The sequence below is a fragment of the Macaca fascicularis genome, chromosome 8, assembly GCF_037993035.2.
Source record: "Macaca fascicularis isolate 582-1 chromosome 8, T2T-MFA8v1.1".
Classification (NCBI taxonomy): Eukaryota; Metazoa; Chordata; class Mammalia; order Primates; family Cercopithecidae; genus Macaca; species Macaca fascicularis.
The window spans coordinates 64357-80768 of NC_088382.1; the positions used below are offsets into that span (position 1 = coordinate 64357).

General features: G+C 51.2%; 1 protein-coding gene across 1 annotated transcript in view; it reads left to right on the plus strand.

Annotated features, from left to right (window-relative positions):
- Positions 1-7628: 7628 nt before the first annotated feature.
- The window catches only part of LOC135964871 (uncharacterized), a 45547-nt gene continuing 36763 nt past the window's right edge, over positions 7629-16412 (plus strand). Inside the window, exons 1-4 of the mRNA XM_074000132.1 lie at positions 7629-7655; positions 8019-8175; positions 8502-8584; positions 8668-8956. Of these exons, the coding sequence (XP_073856233.1) occupies positions 7629-7655; positions 8019-8175; positions 8502-8584; positions 8668-8956 (556 nt within the window). The remainder of the gene's footprint in view (positions 7656-8018; positions 8176-8501; positions 8585-8667; positions 8957-16412) is intronic.

Sequence of the window (16412 nt, forward strand, 5' to 3'; positions counted from 1 at the left end):
CTCCAGGTGATTTTCGGGCTGTTCCCCCAAATCACTGCAGCCTCTTCCCTGCTGGTCCCTTGATCCTGCTGCTGTGCCGGGCGTCCTGAGTGGCAGGAGGCACCTCGGCAGCTTCCAGTGGGATAGGCCTGCGGCATTCTGAGCCTGAATGTCGTGATCACTAGGAAGTAAGGAGACATAAGCAGGAAGGGTTCAGGGATGGAGCGGCCGCTTCTCAGGGATCAGTCTCGGGCCCGAGCTGAGAAGAATCCCCTTTCAGGACGATGGCTCCAGGCTGAGGTCAACGCTGTTTCTGTGCGTTATGATGACTGACCTGCATCCACAGGGAAGCGTATCCGGGCTCCTTTTTCCCAGGCAATGTTGGGAATACCTTGAAATGGGCACTGGTGGATTTCAATTCCAGCCTTCCAGAAGCCACTCCAAATGGAAATGGAGCTAACGGATGCAGGTGGAGTAAGTAAACAACTTTAGGTCCCAAACAACAATTTTCACATACAATATAGTGTACAGGGAAAAATAAAGCCTTGAGACCCCAACTCACAGCCAAAACGGAAAAAAATCATTAAGTTGGAAGCTGAATCATGCAAGAAACTGCCTTTCCTTTTGTTCCTAAGCAGATAGTTACAGATAGCTACATCTCCACAGGAAGCTGGTCTATGTTCACCTTATCTTATATAAAGGCTTATGTAGAGGACTGATTTACCGCATGTGAGATGAAGACGTAACTGATCCTTCCCCATCTGCTCTCTTTCTCTTGCAACCTGAGGAAGACCACAGGTTCCCTCTCTCCCCTCCTGCCCACCATTTTCCTCCAGCCCACCCTTCCCCTCCAGCCCACCCTTCCCTCCTGCCCACTCTTTTCCTCCAGCCCAGCCTTCCTCTCCAGCCCAGCCTTCTCCTCCAGCCCGCCTGGAAGAGGAAGAGGTCTGCAGCTTACATCAGAATCTCGAAGTTGACACCCAAAAAAGGTAAAAGATCCTGCGGGATGCTGGCATATACAACTAATGAGATAACGCTCTGGGTGTACATCCTAGCATACAGGAAGAGCATTCTTGTTCATGGCGGTGGTTTCAAATATTTCAGTGAGTTTTCCCTTGAATGCCTCAGTTGGGAGCCACTTCAGTTCAGCGCAGGAAGCAAGGGAGCTTCAAGGACTGGTAGTTATGAATTCAAGCTTATACACAGCGACAGATCACAGGTCTGTGGAAGATACTGGTCAATCAATATACAGAGGTAGCATTCCATAACTGAAGCATAGGGCATATCTGACTTCATCTGACAAGGCTAAAATCATGATTGTTTTTCTAACTGGGAAATTTATGTAACTTATTTGCCAATAAACAACCATCTCTCTCTCCCCATTTTCTGACATAACGCTAGTCGTTAGAGAAATGTTCCGATGATGTTCATGAAAGAACAAACCAGTGTCTTCCGCTTTAATACCACCTATTTCACACATATGACTCTTGCTGCTTCCATGTGACACTAAAAATATCGGGAGTGCCAGGAAGTCTCTTTAATCATCGTTCTCCAACGTGCTCAGGAGATGAAGTCATTCTGTGAAGTGGACTTCAGTTGACACCACTGAGAAAACGTCCTAGAGAAAGTAAAACTTGTAGTGGCCTCATACTTTACAGAAATAATCCAACTTCTTTCTTTCATTTCTCTCCGGTTTTTGGACATGAATTTTAATTGGTTCAGGGCGACCTGTTTCTGCATCAAAGTCTTGGGAAGCTTCCATCTGTTTTTATATTATATTATATTATATTATATTATATTATATTATATTATTTAGAAATAGAGTCTCACTGTGTCACTCAGGCCAAAGTGTAGTGGTATGATCACGGCTCACTGCAGTCTCAACCTCCCAGGCTCGAGCCAATCCTCAGGCCTCCACCACCTGAGTAGCTGGGACTGCAGGTGTGCCACCATGTCCTGCTAACGTTTTATTTTTATTTTTTTATTTTTTGTAGAGACAGGATCTCGTTATGTGGCCAAAGCGGGTCTCAAACTCCTGGTCTCAAGCAATCCTTGTGTCAGCCTCCTAAAGTGCTGAGATTATAGACATGAGCCATGGCACGCAGCTGATTTATTAGTTTATTTTCTCAGAACTCTATGCAACCTGATTCTTAATACATAAGGAAAGAGAAGCCAGTCAAAAGTGGAAGTAGTTGCACACAATGAAAGTGTCATTTGGCACTTAGACAAGAGAGGCGGATTGTAAAAATGAAAGATCTACATGTCGCAATTGGCTGTGGGCTTGGACTCCAGCACTTTTTATTTTTATTTTTTTAGGAGATAGTGTCTCACTCTCTTACTCAAGCTGGAGTGCAGTGATATAATCATAGCTCACTGTTATCTCAAACTCCTGAGTTCAAGTGATCCTCCTGCCTCGACCTCCCAAGTACCTGGGACTACAGATGTGCCATCGCTCCAGGTAATTTTTTTTTTTTTTTGAATTTTTGTAGAGACGAGGTCTCCCTGTGTTGCCCAGGCTAGTCTCAAACATGTGACCTCAAGCAATCGTTCCCCCTTGGCCTCTAAAGCACTGGGGTTATAGGTGTGAGTCACTGTACCCGGCCAAGAAACCAACCCCACCTGTTTTCTATATAAAGTTTAGCATCTAGATACGAAGCAAAATAAGTTTTCAAGATCAAGGAGTCTGAAGGGAAGCTGCTGGGAGGGGAATGGGCTCAAGGCAGCGTTTTCTGGTCTACAGTTTTGCTTATTCTTGGACTTTCCAAAGTCCTGAAAGAAGCAGAAGGAAAGTGAGAAGAGAGGAAGAGGCAGGAGGAAAGGAGGAGGGCTGCACCTCTGCGGTTGCAGATTAGCCCAAGCCGGCTCAGTGGCTGGGAAGGAAGGGAGGAAACCCCCAAGGCCGAAGGTGGAGTCAGAGTCCTGGGTCCAGCAGAGACTGGACAGGAGGAGGGTGCCGGGAGCCAAAGACCTTCCTGCTAGCACTGCAACCTCTTAAACTGCTTAGGCTTTTATCTAAATTTGATATGTCCGCATTTTGTAGACCTCCAAACCAAGTCACTCAGGGTAACCCAGACAGGAAGGGGAGGATGATAGGAGAAGGTGCCCCACCTGATGATGCCCTTCTGGCTTTTATCCATTCCTGGGAATGACTCTTTCTCCAACTCGGGGGATACCCCTATGGGAGAATACAGTGGCGTGGACCAGCAGTGGAGAATTCCAAGTCCAAAAAACGATTGGCATTTTCAAGGAAAGTAAGAAATCATCCTGCATATATGAAATATTGGGAAAAAGGTTGTTACTAATAATTCTCAAGCGACCACTCTGGTGAGACTAGGTTTCTCTGGGGATGTGTGGAGCAGGGTGTATGTACCGAGTGAGCACATCCCACCCTTCAGACTCCTTCAGCTCCTGTCTACTGTAGCAGTCAGAGGGCAACTCCTGTCCTCATCTCCTCTGAGCGACCCACTCACTCATTCACTCACTCATTCATTCACTCGTTAACTCATTCACTCACTCACTCATTCACTCATTCACTCCTTCACTCGCTCACTCACTCATTCACTCACCCTTTTACTCACTTGCTCATTCATTTACTCATTCACTCACTCATTCACTGACCCATTCACTCACGCACTCACTCATTCACTCACCCATTCACTCACTCAGTCATTCCCTAACTCACCCTTTCACTCACTCACCCATTCACTCATTCACTCACTCATTCACTCACTTATTCACTCACTCACTCATTTCCTCATTCATTCACTCAATCATTCACTCACTCAAATCATTCACTCATTCACTCACTCATTCACCTCTTCACTCACTCATTCACTCATCCTTTACTCACACACTCACTCATTTATTGACTCATTCACTCACTCGTTCATTCACTCACTCAATTCTTCACTCCCTCATTCACTTGTTCGCTCACTGACTCATTCACTCACTCTTTCCCTCACCCATTCACTCACTCACCCACTCATCTGTTCACTCACTCATTCACCCACTCACCCATTCACTAAGTCACTCATTCATTCACTCACTCACTCACTCATCACTCATTTATTCCCTCGGTCACTCACTCATTCACTCACTTATTCACTTGCTTATTCACTCACTCATTCACTAAGACGCTCATTCATTCACTTACTCACTTATTCACTCACCCATTCACTCACTCACTCATTCACTCATTGACTCCCTTGGCAATTCATTCACTCACTCACGGTCACTCATTCAGTCATTTACCCACTCACTCACTCATTTCTCCTTCCCTCATCCACTCACTCACTCATTCACTGACTGACACTCACTCACCCATTCACTCATTTACTCACTCATTTACTCCTTCACTCACTCACTCACTCACTCCCTCCCTCCCTCCTTCATTCATTCATTCAGCAGCACCCATGACAGGTTCACTCTGTCCTGGGCTCTGCTGTTGCCCTGGGACTGCAGCAGGGAAGAGTCAAAGATCTCTGAATCCACGGCATTCAGAGTTCAGCCAGGGGACCTTTCGAGAAGCCCAGCAGATAGGTGAAATGCCCCATGTGTGACACTGACGAGGATGTTTTAAGAGCAGCAGGGAGGGAACAGGAGTGTGCATGGAGCCCAAAATTTCTAAGAGGGTGATCTGGGGAGGCCTCACCGTGCAGGAGACCTTGCAGGACAGACCTGTGGAAAGTGGGCAGAGTCGGTAGGGAGAGGAGGGCCTGGGTTGAGGAAAGAGCAGGCTAGGCCTGAGGTTGTCGGGTGCCTGCATGGGCCTCTGGGCAGCACCAGGATCTGAAGGGACCAGAGGACAGGCCAGTGTGGCTTGTGTGGGGTCTGTGACTCCGAGTCAGCAGAGAAGATGCCTGAATTACATCCTGATAGGTGCACCCTGACTTTGAAGCTGAGGACACCCGAGACATGGAGGTGGGGTGGAGGTTGGGGCAGAGCAGGGGATGAGGAGGGAGCCTGTTCCGGTCCAGGTCAAAGGTGGTGGCCTGGCCCTAGTGGCTCCAGATGCAATGAAGAGCCAATGGGGACTTTCCTGAGGGACTTAGATGCCAGGGTGGAAGAGCACTGCAAGGCTTCAGCCTGAGCCCCTGGGAGGATGGAGTCACCAGGAGCTGAGGTAAGGAAGACTGAGCGATGGGGGGTTGTGTGGGGGGTGCAGAGGCCTGAGCTCAGTTTGGCCCCTGCAGATTTGAGATGCCCACTCCATGCACAGGCCGAGACAGCAGAGAAGGGGAAGAGGCTGCAGCTCAGGTAGCCCTGGGATGTGCAGCCCCACATGCTGGGGCACTGGGTCATGGTGTCCTCATGGCTGGGAGCTGCTTCCCTCCTGGGATGCCAGAACTCCTTTAGGGCACATCGGCAACTCCTGCGCTCACCACTGAGGGGAAGTGGGAAGGGCAGCTGTCCCTATGCATGTTCTCCTTCACCTTGTCCTAGGCAGGTCCCAGGCAGCACCACCCTCCCAAGTGGCTCCCCTTGGCCGCTGTCTCTAGTGTTCACAGCCAGACCCTAGAAGAGGGCTGGACTCAGCGGCTCACTTCTGATGAATAGAACCAGGCAAAAGAGATGGTGGTCTCTCCTGAGATTGGATTGGGAGGAGCTGAGGTTCTGTCCACTGGAACTCTCCCCCTGGCTCTTGGTAGGTGCTAGTTCTGGCAAAGCCAGTCACCCGCCCAGGGCAGAGGGCAACCTGAAGCTGATGCCACAGAGAGACTGGGGCCTTCAGTCCAACAGCCTGCAAGCAACAGAATCCTGCCAGCAACACAGAAGTGAGCATGGAAGCAGCTCCTCCCCTGATGAGCCTGAGCCTTCAGAAGACACAGCAGCCCTAGGCAGACACCTGCTGCAGCCCTGGAGAGCCCCTGGGGCAGAGGGCCCAGTGAAGCCTGCCTGAACTCCTGGCCCAAGGAGTAATCATTCCTGGGGTATAAGTGTGTGCTGGTGTGGGCCTTTGGAGTAATCTGTCAAGGGACAATAAAGAACAAGCACACACCTCAGGTCCTACTGGGTGGAAGCTGTACGGTCAGCACGGCATGTAATATCTTCCTCTTGAATTAGAAGATTCATTGCTAAGGCCAAAGTTAAAAAAAAAAAAAAAAAAAACCTCTAGTTGTAGCAACATTGAAATACATGACTTTCAAAAAAAAAAAAAAAAAAAAAGCCATAGCTATTCTTTTCCATCTTTGCTACAGGTATATATTAATATATGTTAATTCCCTGACTGACTGAGCAAGGGGCCAAACTCATAAGAACAGATGTGTGAGGACCGTCAGTGACCACCCTGACCCCAGCCCTTATACACAGACAAACTTTTGAACATAATCCGTAACCTTGGGGGTCTTGACACTCTAAATTTTATTGTTTTTCATTAGCTATTTCTATTCCCTAAACAATACCTGTTCATCGCAGAGAAAAATGGCATTGCCTATACTAAGCAAAAGAAAGGAAATAAAATGCTCAGAAACATTTACAGATGTATGCAGACTCACACACACACACACACACACACACACACGCACGCACGCACTCACACACAGGCTCGCACTGCGTCTAGGCCTGCCTTTTCACTTATTTGTATGTCCTGAACATATTTCCATGTCAGTAGACACATATCTTTGTAGCGGTAACAGCAACTAAATATTATTGCAGCGCATATTTTTACCATCATTTATTTAACTCATCATGTTTGAACTGTTAGGTTGTATCTATCATTTTCTGTATTACAGACAATTTGATGACAAATGACCAATCCCCTAATGTTCAATATAAAAATATCAATTGTATAAGGAGATAACGGGTATTTGGCTAAAATAAAATTCAGTGTGGCCCACCTTCTCCACATGTAACGTGCTCTAAAAAGGCATGAATAATTAAATTAGCCCTTCTATTCTCCAGCACAGATCCTGAGCCCAACTGTGGGTGCAGGTGCTTAGAGCCTCGGTCTGCTCTTCTGCCCGCCAGAAGGCAAAGGCCACTCAACTGCCACCTTAAGACAGCCAGGATTCGCCTCTCCCTTTTAATTAATAGAATAATGCTCAGGTTCACTGCATGAGAGCAGCGCTCTCTGACTTTGCATTCATCAGGATAACCTAGGTGGTTTGTTTAAAACTACACATTTCCTGGCTGAGCTCCCAGAAACTGGACTTCAGTGGTTTAATGGGGGTGTGCATAGGACAGGTGATTCTGAGGACCACGAGGGGTTAGGAATTTCGCCGTTAATTCTGGCCAAGGGAGAGATTAGACCATCCAGCATTGTCTGCAGCATATATTTTTTTTCCTCTTTTGCAATGAATATTTGATGCTCAGCGGGATGAGCCCCAGGATGAGGCACACATCCAAGAAAAATCCATGCCTCTCCATCTTTTCCCCAGGATTGCCCTTTGGTGAGACTCTCCTTTGCGATTGCTTCACTTTCCCGGGTTCATAGAACAAACCTCTTCTTAGTCTCTTTTGTTGTTTCCTATCTGTTCAACAAACACCCACTGCGCAGGACCATCCTCCGGAAAGCCCTCGAGTGGGGCCGTTTGGGAGCCCTTCTTCGTGGGGTGAGCACTGAAGGAACCGGGATCCCATAAGCCCGTGCTTTTGTAGGGGCTGCTCCCTGTCCCATCGCAGGTAACTGGCACCAGGCTGTTAAGCTGTGGATGGGCAACTGGCACAGCGCTTTGAATGTGCGTATTTCAGCACGTGGAGTTGGCCGGTGAAGTCAGCCGAGGTCGGCACAGCGTACAGCAGCGCGCCTGTCCGTAGGGAGGAAGTGTCGTCCCGCCTCCCCGCCAGGTCAGTCCCGTTGCGCCTCCTCCTATCCCACTCTGACTTTCGCGCGCCCATGCGTCTCTGAGTGTAGCGCCCCGATACTCTTCCCCACCCCAAGGATTCTTCTCCCCACGGGACGAGCTGGGGGCCCGGGAGCGCCACAGACCCCGTGGACCCAGGAAATCGCTGCTTCGTCATAGCTAAGCTCGCCGCGCTCAGCTTTTCCCACCACCTGGAGGATCCACTCTCCGTGCGTCCTTCCCGACCTCACGCTGCAGAGAAAACGTGGGGGCGGGGATCGAGGAAGCCGCGCGCAGAGGCTCCTAGCGCAGCCCCAGGAGGAATCCTGCCGCCACCAAGAAGCTGTGCGCGCGGCCGGGCTCGGCGCTGACAACAGCCGGATCTACCGGGCCTGCCGCGAGCCTCCGCGTCCAGGTGGGGTCTCCGCGCCCCAATTCCACCCCACCCCGCCATCGGCGCTCCCCGCAAGTGCGGAGTTTCCACCGGCCCCGGCGTTCGCGCCCACTCACGGTCTCCCTTGCCCCCCCCCTCCCCGCCCCGGGAGATGCTCCCGGCGTTCTATTCCGCCCTGCCTTGGCCCGCCCAGCGAACGATGTGACCCCGCCCCCTTGCGGTCTCCCCTCCCCCGGTCGCTGCCCCTGCCCCCACCTGTGGCGCTCCGGGCATCTCTAAAGGCCCCAACCAGAGTCCTCCAACCCACCCGCAAGGGTAGCACACCGGCAACGCGGCCCCACCCCCAGGGACTCCGCCCACTTGTGGTGTTACCCCCGCCTCCGCGACCTCACCCACCGCTAGCGCGGCAGCCACCTACGACGACCCCCGCGTAGGTCCTCCTGCTCACACCCGGCCCCGGCCAGCCCCTGCCCCTTTCTCTGCCCCTTTCCCTGCCCCTGCCCCTGCCCCTAGCCGCGCCCCACCCCCGCAGCCCCTCCTGTGCGCTTGGGCCCCGCCCGTCAAGGCCCTTTGACGCTAGGGCCGGGCGGGGGCGCGGGCGGGGCAGCGTTTCCGAGTCGGGCGCACGCGGGCAGGGTCTCCATTGCCTGCTGCGCACCCGGACTAGCGGCTGCCCTCGGCCTCCTCGTCTTGGACGCGGAAGACTCCCGGGCCCCCAAGGGCTCCTTGCGGAAGTTCCTGGAGCAGCTCTCCGGGGCCGGCAAGGCCATCGGCGTGCTGACCAGCGGGGGACATGCTCAAGGTGCGCGCCCCCCTCCGGGCGGCGAGGGAGGGACGGACGGAGAAGGGGAGAAGAGGGAGAAGGGGAGAACAGGGCGAAGGGGATGGGGGAACCGGGCAGAAGAGGGGGAAGCGATGGGAGGACCCGGGGAAAGGTGGGGAAGCGATGGGAAGAACTGGGGAGAAGAGCGGGGAAGCGATGGGAAGAACTGGGGAGAAGCCCGTGCCCGGGAGCGGCAGGGGTACCTGCGGGGCGGCGGGAGCCGGCAAGGCAGCCCCGGGGTCCATGCCGGGTGGGGCGGAGGAGGAAGGAACATGGCGATAGGAACCTCCATTCGGAAAATAGTGAGCTTTCCACCCTCTCCGGTTTATGTTTTAAATTGAGCCTGGTAGAGGGGGTCGCCTGGAGCACCTTCCGGGGTCGTTCTGCCTCTGAGCTGTAGGATGGGGCCGGGCTTCCCCTCCGAATCCTGGGTACAGCGCGATCACTTCTTAAGTTGCCCCCGCCCCCCAACTCCGCCCCACGCCACCCCCCAGCTTGTCGAGGAAGAAAGGGCCGGATCCCGGCGGGCCTCCTGTCGCCTCGGGCCCCCCGCGGCGTGGGCGGGGTCCCGGCTGCTGCAATGCGGGAAACGGCAGGGGTGCTCTGGGTTCCCGCCTAGCGTCTCCGAGGCAGTCAGGCAGCCCCTCGCGTTTCCGTTGGAAGATTTTAAAAAAGGGTTTCCTGCGCTCGCATGTGCTGTCGCCTTCCGGCTCGTGACAAAACCGAAAACTAAAATGGGTCCCAGGCCCTCCCCGCCAGCCTCCGCGGACGGGAAGGAGCAGGAATCGGGGACTCCGGGACGTCAGTGGCGCTGCAGCGCGGGCTCTGGGCTTCCCCTGTCCTGTAATGTGGAAAGGGCTCTCCAGGAGGGGCCGAGCCTGGGCCCACGACGCAGGCGCTCCGGGAGGACATTTAACATTGAAGAGCGAGAGGTGGTGGAGACTGCGCTCCCCAGGCCCCAGGTGCACGTAGGGGCACCGGTGCCCAGGTTCAGGAGGGTGAGGCCTTCTTGGCCAGGTAGCCTTGTTAAATCTATCTGAAAATCACAGATAACTAAGTATCAAGTCGTCACAGATCATTTTAGTATCCTGAATGAGATGGCTACGGAAAACATGAAAACGTCGTTACTGGTTACGTGCATGATGCATCCAAAACATTGTTACCTGCACAGTGGCAGCACTGATATTTGTGGGCTTTTGAACGTGTGGACTGGAGTGTTAAGAGCCCTTCAGAGTTATGACAGTAGTTTGATTTGAATGTTCTTTTCTTGGCGAATAAATGCTGTACATTGAATTTACCCAGGAAACTAGGAAGGTGAACCCACACGAAGGACACAGGCCTGTGGGCTGCTCCAGGCGCCCTTAGGGCGTTGCAGGGCCTGAGCCATGCGCTTCCTGCTCAGCCTCCTGAGAGCCGTGACGGCGTCTCTGTTCTGCCTCACACTGGACCCGCTAGTTTCATATTCTTGTTATGGTTCCGAGGCTACAAGCGGTTGGATTCTGTGAGACACTCTCTGTCTTCCTCCTCCGGCTGCTTTCAAATGGGTCGTCTTTTTTTAGAACTGATTTTTTAAGCAGTGATTGATGGGGTGAGTTGTAGTGCTGTCCTGAACTGCAGAGGGAGCGCATTGAGGAACCTGGGTTTTGATGCTGTGCACATCAGCAGAGTCACCAGCCCAGGGCCCTGTCAGTCCCATTATTAAGCTCATTTCTTGCTCTTGTCATCGTTACTCAGACGCCTTAAAAAAAAAGCAAACTCCTGCTTACCGTCACTGGCTGAGTTTGGCAAATGGGTGTTTACCCTGGAAAGAGGAGCATTTTGTCCTCTGGAACGTCTAAGGCGCCCTTTGGTGAGGTGGTCTGTTTCTGACCACTCTATCCCGTGGGCGTCCTTCCTACTTCCACCTTCCCTTTCCGAACGCCTCCGCCTCCAGGGCTTTAACTTTCCTTCTGTGTGTGTGCCACGCAGAGGTTATGACTGTTGTGCCAGTGCCCTGTTTTTTCTTTCTTTCTTTCTTTCTTTCTTTCTTTCTTTCTTTCTTTCTTTCTTTCTTTCTTTCTTTCTTTCTTTCTTTCTTTCTTTTCTTTTTTCTTTCTTTCTTTCTCTCTCTTTCTTTCTCTCTCTTTCTCTCTTTCTTTCTTTCTTTCTTTTTTTCTTTTCTTTTCTTTTTTCTTTCTTTCTTTCTTTCTCTCTCTTTCTTTCTCTCTCTTTCTCTCTTTCTTTCTTTCTTTCTTTCTTTTCTTTTCTTTTCTTTTCTTTTTTCTTTCTTTCTTTATTTCCCTCTCTTTCTTTCTCTCTCTTTCTCTCTTTCTTTCTTTCTTTCTTTCTTTCTTTTTTTTTTTTTTTTTGAGACGGAGTCTCGCTCTGTAGCCCAGGCTGGAGTGCAGTGGCCGGATCTCAGCTCACTGCAAGCTCCGCCTCCCGGGTTCACGCCATTCTCCGGCCTCAGCCTCCAGAGTAGCTGGGACTACAGGCGCCCGCCACCTCGCCCGGCTAATTTTTTGTATTTTTTAGTAGAGACGGGGTTTCACCGTGTTAGCCAGGATGGTCTCGATCTCCTGACCTCGTGATCCGCCCATCTCGGCCTCCCAAAGTGCTGGGATTACAGGCTTGAGCCACCGCGCCCGGCCCTTTCTTTCTTTCTTTCTTTCTTTCTTTTTCTTTTTGCTGAGGGCCCAAAACTTGCTGCATCTCAAAAGAAGCAATTGCATCCATTTGTTCGCGATGAGCATAAACTGCTCTTTAAGGGAGACTAATTGGTAAACCCGGCTGCTGTGGGTAGAAAGACAGAGGTGGCTGCGGAAGCAGGGCTCTGCCTCTTGGAAGCCTGCACAACCTTCCTGCTTTCTTTCTTCAATATCCGCGGGGGGGGGGGGGGGGTGGTTAATTTTAATAAGCCCTGGAAACCAACAAAGCAGGAAAGTGCTAAGACATTGAGGTGTGAGATTTAAAATGACAACCAGCAGCCTCTCATTCTTCCTTCACTGAGGAAGGAAGGAACCAGTTGCCTCTTCGTTTTGGGGCTGCAGGGTATGTTTGGCAGCGACACTGGCCCTTTGTGCTGTGTGACTCATGAATTGAGATAGTTCTTTACTAAGTGTTTTGTGCAGTAGGTATGAAAATGGGGAAAGAGGGAGCACTGTCCTTGGTGGAGAGGCGTGGAGAGACGCTGTGATACATAGCGAGTCCTTTTTTTCTGGGCTCCTGGTTTTCAATCTTTTTCTTCTTTTTTTCCTAACAGCTTGAAAGATGATTTTTGTGTCTTAATTAAAAGATTGAAGACTGTGGGTCAGACCCAAACTAATTCCATTGGCATCAAAGAAAAGGATTCTTTACATATTTATCTATAGGCACAATTTATTTTTTTATTTTTTGCTGAATTATCTGGTTAGTCAAATCATACATTAGAGAAGCAATATTAAAAATTAAAAAATAAAAAATGTGTCTGTAAACGTATCCCCCTTCCATTCCAGTCTTTGTTTCTGTGTAATTTTAGAACCTTGGACCATGATGTACATAGAGTTTATATTCTTTTAATATCTTGCTACTTCATTGTTTTCATGTTTAATCTTTGGGTTGATGTATCACAGGTTACTTGACCGTTTCTTACAGGTGTTTGGTTTAGTTTTTTTTTTTCCCTTAACGCTAATGTAAATTTGAGTGTTTGGATGGTAGTTTTAGCAGAATTTAAGGCAGAGTCTCAGTTAGGGTGATGGATCGATTTATAGTCCCTAGTTTGAGGAGAGAGGTGGCAATATGCCCTTTCTTCAAAAATTGATATGTTAAATCACAATGGACATTTACATGATTTTGAGCACTTGGGACTCCCCTGGGGTTCACTGGTATTGCACGGTCCGGGCTGGGGATCTTCTGCTGGAGAGGCCCCCAGCGTGCCCAGCGCAGGGTCCTGAGTGTGTTGCTGCAGGACAAGCTCTGGGCTTTGCCCTGCAGCGGCCGTCGCTCTGGGAAGAGCTGGCTGCTCCAGGAATGAGGCCTATGCTCTGAAGCTCACATTCAGCAGACCAGCAAAGGTCAGCACAGATGACCTTATATGAATCATTCATTTAACAAGCATTCATGGAATACACATTCCATGCAGTTGGAACTTAGAGTGGAAGGCCATCAGTTCACTGTTGTCTCAGCAGAACTTTGTCCCTGGGTCCCTGTTGAACTTAGAGTGGAAGGCCATCTGCTCACTATTGTCTGAGCAGAGCTTGGTCCCTGGGTCCCTGTTGAACTTAGAGTGGAAGGCCATCAACTCACTGTTGTCTGAGCAGAGCTTGGTCCCTGGGTCCCTGTTGAACTTAGAGTGGAAGGCCATCAGCTCACTGTTGTCTGAGCAGAGCTTGGTCTCTGGCTCCCTTTTGTAGCCTCCGCTCCTAGGAGGTGCACGGTGAGTGTTGGGGGACCCTCCACAGGCACAATTGCTGAACAAGGACCCCTCCCAAGGGTGTCAGCCCTAGGCCCTGAGCTCTGAAGAGGAGGAAGGCATTCCTGGGGCCATCTCCCCTTCTGGATACTGAGCTCTGCACAGAGAGAAACTCTTCCACATTCACTGCAGTGAAGTTCATACTTTAGAGACTGGGGCCTGCATTCCCCAGAATTTCCCCAGAAATTCCCCAGAATTTCCATGGCCACAGGTGGTGGCCGCACCATGCGACTGGTGTCTATGTTCCCTGGAATTTCCGTGGCCATAGATGGTGGCTGTACCATGTGACTGGGGTCTGCATTCCCTGGAATTTCCGTGACTGCAGGTGGTGGCTGCACCATGCGACTGGAGTCTGTGTTCCCCAGGATTTCTGTGACCACAGGTGGTAGCTGCACCATGCGACTGGAGTCTGTGTTCCCCAGGATTTCTGTGACCACAGGTGGTAGCTGTACCATGTAACTGAGGGTCTGCGTTCCCCTGAATTTCCGTGGCCATAGGTGGTGGCTGTACCATGGGAATGAGGGTCTCTGTTCTCTGGAATTTCCATGGCCATAGGTAGTGGCTGTACCATGCGACTGGGGTCTGCGTTCTCCAGAATTTCTGTGGCTGCAGGCTGTGGCTGCACCATGCGACTGGGGTATGCATTCCTCGGAATTTCCGTGGCCATATATGGTGGCTGTACCATGTGACTGAGGGTCTGCATTCCTTGGAATTTCCATGGCCATAGATAGTGGCTGTACCATGTGTCTGAGGGTCTGCGTTCTCTGGAATTTCTGTGGCTGCAGATAGTGGCTGTACCATGTGACTGAGGGTCTGCATTCCTGGAATTTCTGTGGTCGCACATGGTGGCTGTACCATACAACTGGGGTCTACATTCCCTGGAATTTCCTTGGCCACAGGCGGTGGCTGCACCATGCATCAGGTCTTCTGTCTCAGGAGTTGGTGCCATTGTCTCTGTTATTCCCTCGCCTGACACACAGAGGCAGTTCCTGACTTTATCACTCCCAGGAAACACACAGGCATCTGTTTTGGATCCTTGTTTTATTTCCCCATCACCTTTCTCATCAAAGGGAAATTCACATCCCTCTAAAGCTGAAAATGGTGTGGGGCCCCCTGGTGGTCTTTCCAAGGCATTATCAGCAGGTAAATTAGATCATGTGGGCCAGTGTACCTGAAATGAAAACAGAAAGGTAAGTCGTGTCACTAAGCTTTGGTGGGAGATTCAGGGTCTTTGTTAGTGGCAGAATCATCCAAAGTAAGTTGTTTGTTCACTGCAGATCTAGATGGTTGGCTGTGTCAGGATTAACCTTAGCCAGTGTCGACAGAGTGTCGCTTAATCCTCACAGAAGCGTGTCAAGTACATTGAAGAATAGCTGCCAAGTTTGCTATTGTCGGGAGAGAGGCAGGTACGTCTCTCGCTTAGCCCAGTGCTGCAGGAGGCCAGGCTCACGTCAGGCTGTGCGTGTGAGTGGGTTGGATTTTTAGCACTCTGGGACGGTAAAGCACAAACATCTATTTTTAACTTGTGGGTGACCTTCTTCTGTGCTGCTTGAGTCTCTGTGGGCCTTTCTCTGTTTCCTTCCTGAGGAGTCTGTGCCAGGGTCCCAAGCGTTCTCTGGGCTGCACATCCGCGCCTGCCCAGTGAGGAGCCTCCTCCTGGTGGCTGTGGGACTGGGCTGGGCCCACACTGTCAGCATCGTCTGGGGTAAGCAAGCCCGTCCTTCCACACCTCAGTGTCCCCAGCTGTTGAACAGGGCTAATCAACTGACCGTCAGGATTAATGGGGATCAGATGCGCTCATCTCATAGCCCTGCTTGGTAAATAGCCACTTCCACTCTGTCCTCCAATGTGCTACTCTAGACTTTTTCTTTACCTCCATTTAGCCAGGTGATTCGAGGTGACAGTGACAGTGACTATCAAGAGGGATGTACAGAGGAAACCAGTGGAAGAGAGCTCGAGGAGCAGACATGGGCGCAGGGAGCACAGTGTGGGGAGCACGGCTGCAGGGAGCATAGGCATGGGGAGCACAGATAGGTGTAGGGAGCATGGGCGTGGAGAGGACGGGTGCGGGGAGCACGGGCGTGTGAAGCATGGGTGCGGGGAGCACGGGTGCTGGGAGCACAGGGCATGGAGAGCATGTGTGTACTTGCTCTGCTCTGACAGAGGCTGCCGAGCATGTACTCTGTGCTCAGATGGGTCAGAGCCTCAGTGCCTCTTTTTAAAAAAAAAAAAAAAAAAAAAAAAAATTTTTTTTAAAGATAGGACTTCTGTCTTCCTGGTGGCCCCTTTTAGTCGATACTCTTTTAAGCCTGGTTTTCCAGAGAAAAGCTAGGAAGGATGGCCTATATAGGTTCCAGTCTGGGCATATCTGGAAGAATGGGTCTTTTTTAGGTTTGAGTCTGGCGTACCTGGGGACATCTTTGAACCTCCACTCAGAGTCCCAGAACCACGTGTAGAGGCTCCCCAAATGTCTGCTGGGACTTTCCCCTCTGCTCGCGGATGATGAAGAGCAGAACCTCACCCTGCCACGACCTCTGGGGTCCTCCTTCCTGGAGGGCAGTGCCTTGGTGACCAGCGTGTGTAGGAGTCTGAGCTGGCACCTTCGGGCTATGCTGTGCAGCGGGGGCTCATGCCATGGGGCATTCTTGTGTTCTGCACCGGGACTGGTGACGTTGGGCATCCTCGTGCAGTGTGGACCACATGAGGTGCACATGAGCCAGACAGCTCCCGGAATTCGGAGCCTGGCTCTGTCTCAGGCCACCCACCTGTCTGTGGCATTTTTGAGGGATTGTGGGGACCCTATGAGTCTGTGTCCCCACCCTCACTGGCTGGACACCTGTGCCAGGCTGGAGTTTTATGTTTCACCATCCCCTGTTCCGAGTTGTGTGAATATTTATTTTCATTACCTACTCTCATGAGCTTTCCCTTTTTTAAAAAAAAAAATCGGAGACAGACTTTGAAGTCCTCTGGCCCTACCGTTCGTGGACCTAATGGTATTGCAGAAAT